The following is a 17,731-nucleotide window of genomic DNA, read 5'->3' on the forward strand; positions in this document are numbered from 1 at the left end:
TTCTAACAAAATTTCAGACCCAAACTCTACGGTTTGAAAAAAGCTGGTCTCTAGATATATATATATTTTAGTTTAAAAGAATACTATGAATGCTATGAACAGAAAACTGTAATGTACTAAATCGCAGGGCATCTGCCGCATGTATATGATTTTAAGATTAAAACAAAAGATGGGACACGTGCCCCAGTGTGCCCTAACCTAGGCACGCTAGTGATTGTATGCCGTTGTCGTGATCTTAAAGTGATTGAGCATTTATCAAATTTATCGCACAAATGGGGCGAAGAATTTTTCAAAATTTCCTGTAAGCTTGTGTTTGGGCAATGAAATTAAGAATGTAAACAATATTTTAAAAATCCCAAAAAGGTCAATATTTTCATTCTGAGTTTATGTTTGTAAAATGAATGCTTTCACACATTCGCATGAGCCTATCATTATTTCGTATCACAACACAAGCGGCGAATTCCAGTTGTATCGCTTCATAATGTGTGTCAGTAACAAAGCTCTGCTCCAAGCGAACAGACCTAAAAATAAACGTCGTTGATTGAGTTTAGTTTATTTGGTAGGCGTTCGTCAAGGTCAATTACTCTTGCGTCCGTTAATCCAGTACTTGCTAACCCTTGTAACCGCGATGGATTTATTCGTGGTGCTTGCAATCGGCACCATAGTTCTGCTTATCTATCACTATGTTTCACAAAAATATCACTACTTCCTCGCGAAACCAATACCATGCCTGAAGCCAACATTCCTGCTCGGCAGCAGCGGGCCGGCCCTCTTCCGCAAACGGGACATAGCGACACATTTTCGGCTGATTTACAACACACACCCGGATTCCAAGTAAGTTTTGGACCACTTTCTTGGAGCAATCGTGTAATAATCACAAATTTTTTAGGCTAATCGGGTTTTACGACTTCACCAGTCCATCCTACCTGGTGCGTGACCCGGATGTGATTAAAAAAATCGGCGTAAAAGATTTTGATTTCTTCACCGACCATACGCCGCTGGTTCCGGCTGATGAAACGGCTACCGGTGAAGTCGGAGAGGAAAGTCTATTTCTGAACACGCTTTTTGCCCTTCGCGGTCAAAAGTGGCGCGATATGCGTGCAACCCTTAGTCCGGCTTTTACCGGTAGTAAAATGCGGCACATGTTCCAGCTGGTCGCCGAATGTGCCCGGTCTATGAACGGTTTCTTCGCTGCGGAGGCCAAGACTGGAAAACGGTTAGAGTGCGAAATGAAGGATACTTTTTCGCGATTCAGCAACGATGTTATCGCTACGGTTGCGTTCGGAATACAGGTAAATTCGCTGAAGGAACGAGACAACGAGTTCTACGCGGCCGGCAAAGAAATGGTAAATTTTCAATCGTTCACTATCATTATGAAATTTATGTTGATGGCTTTCGCGCCTCGGTTGATGAAGAAATTGAAAATCGACTTTTTAAGCTCTAAACTAAAGAAGTATTTCAAAGAAATGATTCTGGATAACATGAAACAACGCAATGTCCACGGCATTGTCCGGAACGATATGATAGACATACTCATGCAAGTACAGAAAGGTGTACTGGAACACCAGAAAAATGAAAAAGAAACCAAAGACGCCGGATTCGCTACGGTTGAAGAGTCTGCCGTAGGAAAGTCTACCAATTCACGAGTTTGGACGGAGAATGAATTGATCGCACAATGTTTATTGTTTTTCCTTGCCGGATTCGAAACCGTTTCAACGTGTATGACCTTCCTTACATATGAGCTGTTGGCCAATCGGGATGTTCAAGATCGACTGCATCGGGAGATTCAAGAAACTGAGCATTCACTGAATGGAGTACCTCTCAGTTATGAAGTACTGCTGCGGATGCCATACATGGATATGGTCGTATCGGAAGCTCTTCGACTGTGGCCACCAGCCGTCTTTTCGGAACGTTCTTGTAGCAAAAATTATCTTTACGACGACGGAGCTGGGACGCGGTTTACCATCGAGAAAGGACGTACGCTTTTGATCCCTAGTTTCGCCATTCACAGGGACTCGAAGTACTGGGAAAGGCCGGATCAGTTCGATCCGGAACGATTTAGCGAAGAGAACCGATCGAAAATTAATCCTGCAGCTTATATTCCATTCGGGATTGGACCACGTAACTGCATTGGATCCCGGCTGGCTCTGATGGAGGTAAAACTGATTGTTTACTATTTGCTGAGAGATTTTTCCTTGGAACCAACGGAGAAATCGGAGATTCCGCTGAAACTGAAGAAAGTAATGTTCGCTATGATACCGGAGAGTGGAGTTTGGTTGGAGGTGAAACCAAGAAGAGAACCGTAAACATGTTCGATTTAGATGAATCATGATTTCAAAAAGGAAATTCTTAAGAAAATGTCAGATGTTAACCTTCACCTACTAAATTCACCTTTCCCCATTCAGTGGATCTACAAAGTGATCGTAAATCGAACCAAAGAAAAATCCTGTAATCATTGCGAAAATATTTAAACCGATCACATCAGATCTTTATTGTTGCAAACGTGACTTTAAATAATTTGAAAGTTTTTGATCAACAACTTTTACAATTTTTATCATTTTGATCAATTTTTTGTTAAATTCTGCTGTACCATATTTTTTCAGTTTTTAAAGACTTGGGATAGGGGTTTCATAAAAGTCGTCAAACTACTTGAACTGAGTAAAAAAATAAATAGTTTAAAGCACCATTGATGTATTAATCGAGTTGAAAATGTAAAATATAATAATTCTTTTTGGCAGTATGTATTTACATGTACAGTATAAAGGCAAAAAAATAATATAATTGATTACAATCAATATAATACAGCAACTATCGGCTGGGTGTGAGTTAATATATTTAACGTTCATTAATATCATTTTGTTGTATAAAACCTGATTTAATCCACCTAGTGGTGAAAGGAACCTTTGTTATACGGTCTTACTTGCTATTTGAGATAGAAATCGACACGTTTGGTTTACATGAAATTTTGGAAATTGAATAAGTTTACAAAATTTGAACCAAATAGAAGCACTTATAAATTTTGATAGTTCCTTTTCTCATGAAATTGCTGAGTAAGTTGTTACTAATGAGGGTAAGTGCAAGTAAAAGTAAGTTGTAAGATGAAACATTATTCTTTAACATATACATTGCGTAGTAAAGGTCTAGTTTATAAGTTTTTAAACTATGCATAATTTCTTGTAATGCCATTCTATTTGATTCACAACAATAAAGTTTTCTTGAATAAATTTCATCAATTTTTATTAACCTTCGGTTACTCACGCTGTTGTATTTTGTACAACATGTGTAGGTTTTTGAATGCCATATTGTTATAAAGTTACAAATCGTAGTTTAACTAACGTATATTCTTCAGTAAACTTGTTATGAGCAAAATGTCAGAATTATTCAATGCATTAATACTTTAAATTGTTAGAAAACAAGATTAGCATAAACCGACATCATAGAAACGAAGCAAGTAGCATGTGAGGTGTACCGCAATTGACCCCAACTGGAATTTTCTCTCGTTTCTTCATATGGAAAAATGGTGTCTGTATGCAGCAAAACTACCAGCAAATGTAAAATGTTTAAGATGTATCCGTCTGTTGGTAACCGAGTAATTCGGGGTCAAAATCAGGTTATTTTTTACAATTAAAGTTCTACAGTTCCTAAACAAGCAACCATAGAGGTATACTAAATTCAGCAAAGTTGTGTATTTTTATTATTTGTACAACTTTGTAATACATGAAAAAGTCATACAACAATTACAAGAAGAGTTAGAATAGAAAAACTGATTTTACAAATTCATATAGGGGAGAGTAGTCAACAGTGAGACAACAGGAACAGTGAGACATCGGGAATAGCTTCGCCATAAAACATATAAGATCCATGATATTTTCCTGCAAAGCAAAGTTTATGAATCTATATCACATAATACAGTTTGAGAAAAATTTGTTAATTTTTTAGTATATTTTTCAACAAAAGTCGTTTTTGGGGGGGTCAAAGTAAATTTTATTGCGATCATTTTCAGGTGATTTTAACGGCAAATCGCATAACTAATCCAAATTAAATTTACTACATGGCATCTCATAGGAATGAGAGATAAAAATAAAAAATATTAGACCATCGAATTGTTTGCTAACACCACTATTTCACTATTTCTTATAAAACAATCCTATTGGGAACAGTGAGACAAACAGATGTGGGTAATTTCAAAAAAAAAAATTGTGTTGAATTGTAACTCAATCCATATAAATTGATTGTAAATGAGTTCTGAAGTGTAAGTTGAAGGTCAGATAACCAGGATTGGACCTTTATATGAATATAAATGTAGATGTGAGAAAAATCGGAATTTTCAATAATGCACAACAATAATGTATCCTTTATGCACAAAATAAACAGTACGACCTCTAAACTATTCTTTGTAAACAAAATATATGGTTTAGGTTTAATTCTAATATGTGTCTCAGTATTCAATACTCGTTGTCTCACTCTTCCCATCTACTGGGGAACAGTGAGCCAAAAAGACACCTTCACATTTGCGTTTGTAACTATTTTATCTTTTAATCAAAAGGGCTGAAACTTTTTTTCAGACAACTAGAAGGATTTACCTTTCAAATGGATTGAAGACCTCGTTGGTAACTATCACCAAAAAAATTTTAAAATTTTTGGAAAAAAAGTGTCTCACTGTAGACGTCTCTCCCCTACAATAAATAAGATTTTTTTACCTTCACTGAAGAGATAGAAGGTTACTGTTTTCAGCAAAATTTCTTATAATAGTATGCTCTAAAAGTTTGTAGAACACATTAATGTGTTGTATTGAAACTGAAGGAAAATAATTTTTTTATTTCACTTTTAGGGGGATTAATCAAAATTCAAATTCTACCGGACGATAGAGCTTTCAATTTTAAGAAACTCTTCCAAAGGTTCGATAAACTTAAAACCAAGTTTTCCTAGTCAAAACCCTAGTGCGCACGTTTTCTTTGGTTTTGGGCTATTGTGCGCGCAAGTAACCGTGTTATAAAAGTTGGCGCGAGTGTTCGAAGGTTAATATCTTTTGACCGGTAAAACCAATTCTTATGTAATTTTGCATATATTCGTAGTTTTCACACTACATTTTCACTCTCGTTTGATATTAAAATAATTGAAATTAGGTAAATTATCTTGGTTAAAATCATTATAAATTATTGTTAATTTTGGTGTGGTGTATTCAATTGCTCATAACTTTCAAATTAAACGTCCAATCAGAAAACCATTCAATAGTCATCTATCCGGCTATATTACCTGCCAAATGAAACTAATAGCGCGTAAATCGGTTTGGCCATCTCTGAGAAACAGGCGTTCATTTGTACCTAGTCAAAACAGGTTCTTCAAGGCTAACTTTTAAACTGTTTGTCCGTTTTCAATAAAACTTAGCAAAATGTTTAGTAATAGTAAGAGCCTTCGTTTGGTACTAATATCGTTAAAATTGGTTGCGTGGTTCCGGAGAAAACCGTGTCACGTAGTTTTCACATTTTTGCTAATAACTTTCAAACGAAAAGTCAGACCACGAAACCATTTAATAGTGATACTTACTTACTTAATTGGCCTAACGTCTTATGACAAGGCCTGCGCAGTATAATTTCTCCATCTGTTTCGGTCCATGGCAACTGATCTCCAGTTCCGCGGGCACCCAGTGCTCGCCAGATCTCGCTCCACCTGGTCTTGCCACCTCGCTCGCTGTGCCCCTCTTCGTCTTGTTCCTACGAAATTGATGCGAAAACCATTTTTGCAGGATAGTTGTCCGGCATTCTAGCAACATGTCCTACCCAACGTATCCGTCCAGCTTTAACCACTTTCTGAATACTTGGTTCGCCGTAGAGACGCGCGAGCTCGTGGTTCATTCTTCGCCTCCATACACCGTTCTCTTGCACTCCGCCAAAGATGGTTCTTAGCACCCGCCGTTCGAAAACTCCGAGTGCTCGTAGGTCCTCTTCTAGCAATGTCCACGTTTCGTGCCCGTAGAGGACAACCGGTCTAATTAGCGTTTTGTACAGTGTGCACTTTGTACGGGGGCTCAGATTGTTCGACCGCAAGTGTTTGTGGAGTCCGTAGTAGGCCCGACTTCCGCTGATAATACGTCTTTTAATCTCACGGCTGGTATTGTTGTCCTCTGTTGCCAGCGAGCCAAGGTATACGAACTCGTCGACTACCTCGAACTCATCCCCGTCGATTACCACGGTGCTGCCCAAGCGAGCCCTGTCGCACTCGGTCCCGCCCGCCAGCATATACTTCGTTTTAGACGTATTTATCTGCAATCCAATCTTCTCTGCTTCGCGTTTCAGTCTGGTGTACTGATCTTCCACCGCCTCAAATGTTCTGCCGACAGCATCCACGTCGTCAGCAAAGCAGATAAATTGACTGGATTTATTGAAAATCGTGCCCCGCATTTCGATCGCCGCTCGCCTTATAACACCTTCAAGCGCATTGTTGAATAGCAGGCAGGAAAGACCATCTCCTTGTCGAAGTCCCCTGCGAGATTCGAATGGGTCCGACAATCCACCCGAGATTCTCACACAGCACTGGATCCCATCCATCGTAGCCATGATAAGTCTAGTAAGCTTACCCGGAAAGCCGTTTTCGTCCAAAATTTTCCATAGCTCTTGTCGGTTTACGCTATCATATGCGGCTTTGAAATCGATGAACAGGTGGTGCGTGGGGACTCGGAATTCGCGGCACTTCTGGAGGATCTGCCGCAGGGTGAAGATTTGGTCTGTTGTAGACCGACCCTCCATGAAGCCGGCCTGGTAACTTCCCACAAATCTATTGGCTATTGGCGATAGTCGATGAAAGAGGACTTGGGACAGCACTTTGTAGGCGGCATTCAGGATAGTGATGGCTCGGTAGTTCTCACAATCCAGCTTATCACCTTTCTTGTAGATAGGGCAGATAACCCCGTCTTTCCACTCCTCCGGTAGTCGTTCCGTATCCCAAATCTTGACAATCAATTGATGCAGACAGCCGGCCAACTTATCCGGGCCCATTTTAATAAGTTCCGCTCCAATGCCATCCTTTCCCGCTGCTTTGTTGTTCTTCAGCCGCTGGATGGCTTCTTTAACTTCCCTTATCGATGGGGGTGGCACATCTTCGTCGCTTGCTGCGCCAATGTGGTCACTTCCTCCGCTATCATGGTCTTCCGCCTGCACGCCATTCAGGTGTTCATAGTAGTGCTGCTTCCACCTTTCAATCACCGCACGGTCATCAGTCAAGATACCTCCATCTTTATCTCTGCACATTTCGGCCCGCGGCACGAAGCCTTTGCGAGATCCGTTGAGTTTCTGATAGAACTTCCGTGTGTCGTGAAAGCGGTACAGCTGTTCGAGTTCTTCGCACTCCTTCTCCTCTTGGTGGCGCTTCTTTTCCTTGAAGAGTCGGGTTTGCTGCCTCCGCTTCTGTTTGTATCGCTCCACATTCTGACGGGTGGCTCTACGCAGCATTTGTACCCGCGCTGCGTTCTTCTCATCCAATATCTGCTGGCATTCCTCGTCAAACCATTCGTTACGTCGATTCGGTGCCACACTGCCTAGGACGTTCTCCGCTACGCTGTTAATGGCTGTTTTCACGGCATTCCAACAGTCTTCAAGAGGGGCTTCATCCAGCTCTCCCTCTTCCGGCAGCGCGGTTTCGAGAGATAACGCGTAGTTTTCGGCGACCTCTGGTTGCTTCAGTCGCGCTAGATTATACCGTGGCGGGCGGCGGTATCGTATGTTGAATCTCTGCATATTAGTATTGATAGGGGGAAATGCTTATCAACTTAGGGACTATATTGGCACGCTTCATTGTGCCTGATTTTTTAGTTTACCTGAATAATAAATTTAAGTATGTCACGAGGTTTTCGAGCCACCGCACAGTGGGACGGTTTCAAAAATAGGTGGACATCAGCTTTTGCGGCGAAACTATAAAGTTTTCCACATTAGTGTCTTCGCAAAAGCTTCTTGGTTTGTAATGTATTTTTTGTTAGATAATAAAAAATTACATTAAGGGGGTGGGTCAATAAATAAAGAAATTAACTTTTTTGTTTTAGGTCCGAAATAAACAGTGCCTAAGGAAAAGTGGAAGAGGACATTATTTAAAGAGTATTTGGTGAAGGAAGAAAGTTTATCTCCCTTAAGGGAAAAAAGATATTGAGCTACACAATAACAAACCCCCTTAATATCTGTTTTCCTAATTTTACTTGCTTATTTCCGTTTCTACGTAGCTTTGATGTTCAGTAAAGTTTAAGATATAGTAAAAATACATCTTTTTGCTGAAGAGAGCATAGCTCTAACTTTATGGGATTTTAAGCTGTTATAGTTTTTATATAATTTTATAGTCAATTTTAAGGTGATTTATTTCAAAAGGGCGCAAGTATGCGCAGCCAACCTCAGCGACTTTAAGTGGTGTGATGTAGTGTCTTTCATTTCATGTATATGTCACGGTGGAACATTTGAGCAAACTGCGACTAAAAATATGACGTTTTACGCCTGAAAAATTACATACATACATAGCTGCGCATACTTGCGCCCTTTTGAAATAAATCACCTTAAAATTGATTATAAAATTATATAAAAGCTGTAACAGCTCAAAATCCGATAAGGTTAGAGCTACGCTTTCTTGAGCAAAAAGATGTATTTTTACTATATCTTAAACTTTATTGAACATCAAAGTTATGTAGAAACGGAAATAAGCAACTAAAATTTGGAAAACAGATATTAAGGGGGTTTGTTATTGTGTAGCTCAATATCTTTTTTCTCTTAAGGGACAGAAACTTTCTTCCTTCACCAAATACTCTTTAAATAATGTCCTGTACCATTTTTCCTTAGGCACGGCTTATTTCGGACCTAAACCAAAAAAGTTAATGTAATGTAATTTTTTATTTTCTAACAAAAAATACATTAAAGACCAAGAAACTTTTGCGAAGTCACTAATGTGAAAAACTTAATAGTTTCACCGCAAAAGCTGATGTCCGCCTATTTTTGAAGCCGTCCCACTATGCACCGTAAACCTCGCATGTGCATAATATTTCTCGATATAAATTTTCAAACTATGGTTCATTATGTAGTACCATTACCATTATATTTTATTTATAAATAAGGTGTATTTTTTATCGATTTTCTTAATTACTGACTTTACGAGAAAATTTCCGAATATCTCGGTTAGTCTCATACAACCGATACTGAGAATCGTTTCGTATGATAATTAGCATCGTTTGCTTTCGTGTCTCGCTCATTGTAGTTTTCCGATAGCGGCCATTTTGAATTCATTTGAGCACACTTAGCAATGGTGCGCTTACTAACCGGAATTTTTTACTGAAATCTTATAAACGTGCATTTTAATCGTGAAATTGGTTACCTAGGAAAATCGCGCGTTATTTCTATTATATGATTATCAAATATCACAGCTCCCTACATCCCTAATAAAGAAGTCAGAGTTTTTAAGCAAGTTTTATGATCGAAGGATGCCTAAAGGTATCTCGTGCAGTCAAAGTTTTTGATGAATTACCAAATACACGTTTGTCTCAGGACAGCTATCGTGTTCGTGTATAGCAACAAATGTCTATCGGTATTTAACAGCTAACCGCGCGCGATTGTTTTTGAAGGTCATTTTGTGTTCGCTTGGGCACATTTAGTAATGATGCTTTTACAAATCCGGACTTATATTGATGTGTTATAAGCATAAGCATAAGCATAGGATACCGCCCGTGTGCTGCTACTCCGTTATTGACCAGGACCGATGAAAATTGCAAAATGATGGCTGGAAAGAGCATACTTGGGACAGCATGCTATTCCTCATTGTGCAACCTTATCAGGTCCCTGCATGCTGATCAATACCGACGCCGGCCACGTCCGAATGCGGGTCCTGGTGGGATGGGAAGGAATGTTAGTCCAATACTTGTTGCTACTAAAGACCAGGGAATCCTCTGCATCTTCACAAGTATTTCGGGAAAGGAATTGTTGTTAGTAGATGGGGGGAGTTATATGAGACTAACCTGACTATTCAAAAATTTTCTGGTAATGCCAGTAATTACGAAAATTAAGATACCTTTAAAAAATACCTTTAAATAAATTTAATATAATGCCATTGGTGCTCATATACAACCATAATTTGATAATTTATATCTAAAAATATTATGCACATGCGAGATTTAAAGTGACTCGAAAACCTCGTGACAAATTTGAATTTATTATACCTGAAAACAAAAATCAGGCATAATGAAACAAGCCAATATAGTTCCTAAGTTGATAAGCATTTCCTCCTATCAACGCTAATATGCAAAGATATAGCGCCCTACACGCTTACCGGACTTATATTGATGTGTTATAAACGACAAACGTATCTTTGCTTTGAGTCATGAAATCTGTATTTTTTTTTTGAAACGATGATTCTACAATTGATGAAGGGACGGTAAGGGAAAGTAATGAAGGATTTTTTCCGGGAATGAAGGGGAAGGGTGGAAAGGAAGGGGGGGGGGTAATAGGTAGCTATGCTTAACAAGTTGTCGTTGCGACTATCTTTTGTCCAATGTTCGAAGGTGCATGGGTCGAACCAAGCTATAATCAGAGATTATAACCGGATTTGAACCCACAACACCTGCCAGGGCGTGTGGCTCGCTGGTACCCGTGTACCTTTGAACCATAGAGGCGCTGGACAAAAGAAGTCTGCACAACCCCCCTTATTAACCATAGCGACATGGGTTGGGTTATTTTTAGACACAAATTGTGCCTCTTCCTCCACCTACTGTAGAAACCACCGACCGAGTAGTTTTAATCTAACGTGTTTTTACTTTCAGGACGACGACACTATGCAGGCCCTTACGACTTGCAAGGTACTGCGTGTGACGTTATTCGTCCGAAAACGTGTTAGTCCACGTTTCTCAGCGCGGTTCTTCGGAGAAAGGCTCCGTTCCTATGAAATTGACCAAACTCGTGATTTCAAGGTCATGACTAAAATCACGAGTTTGGTCAATTTCATAGGAACGGAGCCTTTCTCCGAAGAACCGCGCTGAGAAACGTGGACTAACACGCTTTCGGACGAACAACGTCACACGCAGTACATTGCAAGTCGTAAGGGCCTGCATAGTGTCGTCGTCCTGAAAGTAAAAACACGTTAGATTAAAACTTCTCGGTCGATGGAGTGGAAGTGTGTAAACCGCTTCGCTTGAAGCGTTGTTTCACACTATCTGTGTTTCATTCTTATTGGAACGAAGAAGAATTGAAAAAAAAAACAATTTCACGAAATACCTACTGACCTGACACCAGTATTTAAATCTATTAGAAGCCTGAGATAAATATTTGGTTTTTCATTTGTGATGCTGTATGCTGTATGATGCTGTATTAAAGAGTATTGATGTAGTTCGTGGTAGTTGCGTGGTATGATCGGGGAAGCAGAGTGTTTGCTTTTATCACTATGCATTCGATTCTTTGTGAGATGTCGTGCTGTTTTGGACGGGCGGCCTTCGAATTCGTTATCGTTGTTCTCGGATAGTTCTCGTTGTCGACGCATTACGCTCACGTTGATATGACAGTCATTATGACATTTTAAGACAGCATATTGTGTGCCGACATGAATAAGGAACTCATTTATCACTTCCCATCCCACCAGGACCCGCATTCGGACGTGACAGGCGTCGGTATTGAACAGCATGCAGGGACCTGCTAAGGTTGCACAATGAGGAAAGTGTGCTGTCCCAAGTATGCTTTTCCCAACCATAATTTTGCCATTTTCATCGGTTCTGGTCAATTACGGAGCAGCAGCACACGGGCGGCATCCCATTGGATTTAGAAATTGCAAATAAACCATTAAATATTATTCAGCTTGCACCAACTTGTATTTCAATGTAGGAAAATTATCGTAAATATCCCTTAACAAATTCAAAATCGTAACTACAGCTTGATAAAGGGGGACCAAGTTATAAATAATTCAAAAGAATAGTATATAAATAGTTCAAAATAATGGACGCAGTAAGAGTACTCCCAACTAATAAGAGTCCAACGCTCACTGCCGCTAGAGACCGCGGGTACCACTGCGGGTGTCACAGGATCGGACTGGTATGTACCGTTCGGAATTTAACTTGATTTCGCATTATATTTATCTTGGCTATTTCTATTCAACCAATGCAGATCTTGTACAGTTCGGTTTCGAGATGTGGCACCATCGCAATAAATGGCGAAATAGTTATGAATATTACATACTCTCAGCTTAACGATTTAGGGAAGAGTGTAGCAACTGGTATTCGCCGTTCACTTAGTTAGTAGTCGCTTTTAATGCCTATGCGCGAGTGTCCAAGCAATTGACTATCGTGAGACAACAGGACAGCTGGGTTGGAACAGGATTTGATTTTTTTGCCCGTCAAGCCAAGCACTGTTTCCTAGTCGAAAGACTAAATCAAGATACTGGACGGCAAAAGAATCAAACTTTCGGATGATAAAGTAAATATCTCCCGGATGCAATCGTATTGATTTGCTCAGTTCTGGAACAAAATTTACAAACAGGATGAAATGGAACGATGAACGGCAAAACTAGCATATTCTAGCTTATATACATAAACATGTTTCAAGCCTAGCTTCTAAGCTGTAACCATATTCATATTTGCTTATTTATGGGCATTTTGCAAAAATAGTGTACAGATGTCAGCCGAAGGGTCTCAGAATCGCGTAATGAAAAAACTTTGGAATTGGAATTGGAAAATATTTAAAATATATTTTGTCTCGTTCGCCAATTCATAAGTTTTCAGTCAAGAAAAAAGTGTCTTTAGCTTTTTTACAATTTTTGTCATAGAGATTAGAAGAATTTGAATTGTAGTTTAATTGAATTTGCACGCCCCTTCCGTACAATCAGTACGATAATTTTGAAAAATGTCTCTTCTATTCTATTCTATTTTTATTCTATAATTCTGTGCCAGTTGATTCACTGGGTAAATATGCAAAATCATGATGTCTGTCTGTCGTCGATATCAAATCCAAAGAGAACGCAGATAATGGATTATCTATAATCGACCCTTCTAAGTGTTTACACTGTGCCATTAGCTATCCACTCGAAATGTAGCTTTCTCTATTTTTCGGTGTTTCTTGGAAAAACACGCGAACCGTGTGTGATGTTATCTAAATTTCTAAATCCTTCATACATCTTATATTAGGCCGTATGAATAATAGAGTTTACTTTACTTCTTCCATAAGGTATCTACTCTGGAAACGCAAATCGAACTGTTTTATTCATGAGGTTTACTTGAAGGTTAGCTCGCAGTGATTGAATTTCTACGCTATTAACGTTTTGAAAATACTAAACGACGCCAATATCAAGTAAAGAAATGAAAGAATAGTTCGAATGTTTTTTAATCTAAACTTGATTAATGCGTCTGGTACATGGTTTATGCAACATCAATTAGAGTAGAGTCAATTAATTTTTAATTTCCGAAACAAATTTTTATTTTTTAATGACAATAATGTAACTCTTAGTCTACGCTGCTGTTAAGGCTCAACTAGTCGTTTGACGTTTTGGATGTCAGAAGCAGTTTTCAGATTCAAAATCAAACTTGTGTTGATGAAAATGTATTCATCACATTGTTCCTGTCTGTCAGAATACAATGAATACATTTTCAAGAACAGAATTAAAAAGTGCTTTTGAGAACCGACAAGTCAATCACACCTATTTGAACCTTAACCAGATATCCTAATCCGCTCGGTAACATACACACAGCAAGCAACCAAACCTGTTTCCAACGGAGAATTAGGAATCCATTCATGTCTTCCTTCTGTGGAAAGGCAGACAGCTCCACTTGGGTTGGGTTGGTTTGGTACGAACGTTACCAATACCGACAGCGAAAAAAAAGCAGAGCAAACATTTCTAGTAGCAATCTGAGCTGCTTACTTAAGCACCAGATGTTCATGTTAGTCGGTTCTGTGCCTTGGTCGGAGTGACATCATGCTGCCAGTGAGCCTGTTTACGGTGCTGGCCGCCGGCGCCATTGCGCTGCTGCTGTACCAGATTATTGCGAGAAAGTATCGCTACTTTCTGTCGAAACCGGTGCCGTTCGTAAAGCCGACGCTGTTGTTGGGAAGCAGCGGTCCGATACTGTTCCGCCGGAGCGATTCCATGTCCTGGATGAAAGCCATCTACAACACCTTTCCGGATTCGAGGTATAATAAAATGGCATCCAGAAATGTTTTTTTTTATAATTGGAAATTTGCATTTCATTTTACCACAGAGTGATCGGTTTCTATAGTCTGATGAAACCAACCTATCTAATTCGGGATCCGGATTTGATCAAACAAATTGCAATCAAAGATTTCGAATATTTCGCCGATCACAGTCCGGAGCTGACCAGTACCCGGGAGGACGATCGGAGCAGTCCGGAGGATAAAAATCTGATCGCCCAGTCGCTGTTCGGTCTGCGGGGTCAAAAGTGGAAGGATATGCGATCGACTTTGAGTCCAGCCTTCACCGGAAGTAAAATGCGACGAATGTTCGATCTGGTTGCCAACTGCGGAAAATCGATGACCGATTTTTTCCTCTCGGAAGCGGAAAAAGGTCACCGGCTGGAGTACGATATGAAAAACGTCTGTACGCGGTTTGCGAACGATGTGATCGCATCGGTGGCATTCGGCATTCCGGTGGATTCGTTTCGTAATCCGAACAACGAGTTTTATCTCAACGGCAAGGATATGTTTAATTTCAGTTCACCAATGAAAATATTTAAGATTTTTTTGATGTTCTTTGTGCCATACAAACTAAGAAAAAAATTTAACTTGGACTTTTTCGATAACAGAATTACGGATTATTTCATGCAAATTATAATGGACACAATGAAGCAACGAGAGGAGAAAAACATTGTTCAGCACGATATGATCCAAATGTTGATGATGGCTCGAAGGGGCTCACTGAAACACGCCAAAAACGAAGAGGACGTCAAAGATGCCGGTTTCGCCACCGTAGAAGAATCAAGTATCGGAAAAACGGAAAACTCTCGGGTGTGGACAAAGCATGAGTTGGTTGCCCAGTGCTTCTTGTTTTTCGTAGCGGGCTTAGACACCGTATCGACTGTCATGTCATTCCTAGTGTACGAGTTGACCATCAATCCGGACATACAGCAGCGTCTGTACGAAGAAGTGCTTGAAACGGACCAAAATCTTGACGGTAAACCGCTCACGTACGAAATCCTGCAGAAAATGCAGTACATGGATATGGTCGTGTCGGAGGGTCTCCGCTTGTGGCCACCTAATGTGATGTCTGATCGCTACTGCGTTAAAAATTACGAACTTGACTGCGGACCAGGAAAGAAATTCATCATCGAGAAAGGAACAACCGTTTGGTTTCCAACGGCACCGATTCATCACAATCCGCAGTACTACCCGAATCCGATGAAGTTCGACCCGGAACGATTCAGCGTAGAGAACCGGTCGCAAATCAAGCCGGAAATCTATCTTCCGTTCGGAATCGGACCAAGAAACTGCATCGGTTCGAGGTTGGCACTGATGGAAATCAAATCGGGCGTGTATCATCTGCTAAGGAAGTTTAGTCTGGAGCCCACGGAGAAGACGCAAATACCGCTTCGGTTGGCGAAGCACCTGATGGCCGTGCAAGCCGAGAAGGGTGTATGGGTGGAACTGAAACCTAGGCAATAAGGACGAATGTGGGCCGATTCGCAAAAACCCAGTTACAATATGTTTAGTTAACAATCATACGAGCTAGTTTTCTACAATTATTTGAATTTTAATACAAAATGTACGTGTTATCTGATAACTAATAATCAACACTGCTGAGCTAGTTGTTTTTCGTATATTGCAAAAAAGGCATTAGATTTAGAATTATAAATATACAGATTTTACAGATATAGAGATTTTTGCTAATTGGAATAATTTTAAAATATACAATATTATCAACGGCGTTCATATACCCTGGTAGAAGGTTGGACACATTTTGCAAATTATATTGACACCATGTAGCTTTAATTTAGATTTAATTTTATTGCAATTTTGATGAATAAATATGTTTAAATCCTCAAATGCTTATCGCTACTGTTTTCTAAACCGTTCCAATATCGTATTTTCGTGTCTTAAACTATTAGTTCAAATTATATTTCACGGTAGAACTAGTATTTTCTCGACTTTCTTTGAGTTACCTAATTATGACTAGAGCTTATCTGACGTTAGAATCTGCTTTCTATGTCAAAATTTAATCTCAATTTACGGTATATCTACCGGTAGTGGACCCTCTCCCTATAATGGATCCTTGCGTATAATTTTTTGTCTATTTAAGTTCGAATTTTCGATATTCCTCAGATTGTTAATCTGAGCTTAATTACAGCTGATATCCCTAGTTTATGCCTCAGTATCCTCCTTGTTTTATCACTTCAACAAAAAATTGGCCTCTAATAAGGCTAACAGTTTAAACACTATCAAATTTTAGAAAAAGCTAAACTGAAGTTGAGCACAGGTTAACGAAATGAAGCCAAACTGAGTTACAACTGTTGCAAAACAAAGTTTTGTGAAGAATGAAAGAGCCGCAATAAAACTAGATAGTAGACTACCTAATAGAAGGGTGCGGCGGTGGTGTAAAAGGTCTCACATTTGACTGGATATCCATTTTTGGTTTTTATGTCGACAATTTCCAGTTCATCGATTTTATCATTTTTCGGATCATACATTTACATCTTTTCCAAAAAAAAAAAACAAAGTTAGATTAAGATGCTCAAGATCTATTTCAAATTGACAAAAAAAAAATCAACACAAACAAATCTTCGATTATTTTTACAGAAGGTTTTGCATTATTCAGTGTTATTTATGTGCCACTTTGGAGTTGTGTTTCTATATTTGTGAATTATTTTCGTATTTGGTATGATTAATTATAATTGAGTTACTTTTCTACGATTAATTTTAACTCTTTTGTTTTATTTTCTGCCATTTTTGCGTTAATTTAGTGTCATTTTTTTGATAGTTTCGGTAGTTCATGACATATAAATTTTTGAAGTTGGTAAATATTGTAACGATTCACTCTCTAGCTAATCTAATTTAGAAATTTATCCTGAATCCGGAAGGTTAAATCCCGGTCAATTCATAAAAAATTTAAAATTTGCTACTACTACTACTACTACTACTACTACTACTACTACTACTACTACTACTACTACTACTACTACTACTACTACTACTACTACTACTACTACTACTACTACTACTACTACTACTACTACTACTACTACTACTACTACTACTACTACTACTACTACTACTACTACTACTACTACTACTACTACTACTACTACTACTACTACTACTACTACTACTACTACTACTACTACTACTACTACTACTACTACTACTACTACTACTACTACTACTACTACTACTACTACTACTACTACTACTACTACTACTACTACTACTACTACTACTACTACTACTACTACTACTACTACTACTACTACTACTACTACTACTACTACTACTACTACTACTACTACTACTACTACTACTACTACTACTACTACTACTACTACTACTACTACTACTACTACTACTACTACTACTACTACTACTACTACTACTACTACTACTACTACTACTACTACTACTACTACTACTACTACTACTACTACTACTACTACTACTACTACTACTACTACTACTACTACTACTACTACTACTACTACTACTACTACTACTACTACTACTACTACTACTACTACTACTACTACTACTACTACTACTACTACTACTACTACTACTACTACTACTACTACTAC

At 38.9% G+C, this 17,731-nt stretch overlaps 2 protein-coding genes across 2 annotated transcripts; both read left to right on the forward strand.

Annotated features, from left to right (window-relative positions):
* Positions 1–397: 397 nt before the first annotated feature.
* On the forward strand, positions 398–2,636 carry LOC128735389 (probable cytochrome P450 9f2). Its single transcript, XM_053829875.1, has 3 exons — positions 398–491; positions 564–834; positions 890–2,636. The coding sequence occupies exons 1-3, from the start codon at positions 398–400 to the stop codon at positions 2,304–2,306; spliced, it is 1,782 nt and encodes a 593-aa protein (XP_053685850.1). The 3' UTR covers positions 2,307–2,636.
* Positions 2,637–13,911: 11,275 nt separating this feature from the next.
* LOC128733954 (probable cytochrome P450 9f2) lies at positions 13,912–15,745 on the forward strand. The gene is made up of 2 exons (XM_053827865.1): positions 13,912–14,126; positions 14,195–15,745. Exons 1-2 carry the CDS (start codon positions 13,912–13,914, stop codon positions 15,609–15,611), a joined length of 1,632 nt encoding a protein of 543 aa, XP_053683840.1. The 3' UTR covers positions 15,612–15,745.
* Positions 15,746–17,731: the final 1,986 nt, after the last annotated feature.

The sequence above is a fragment of the Sabethes cyaneus genome, chromosome 2 (genome assembly GCF_943734655.1).
Source record: "Sabethes cyaneus chromosome 2, idSabCyanKW18_F2, whole genome shotgun sequence".
NCBI classification, from domain to species: Eukaryota; Metazoa; Arthropoda; class Insecta; order Diptera; family Culicidae; genus Sabethes; species Sabethes cyaneus.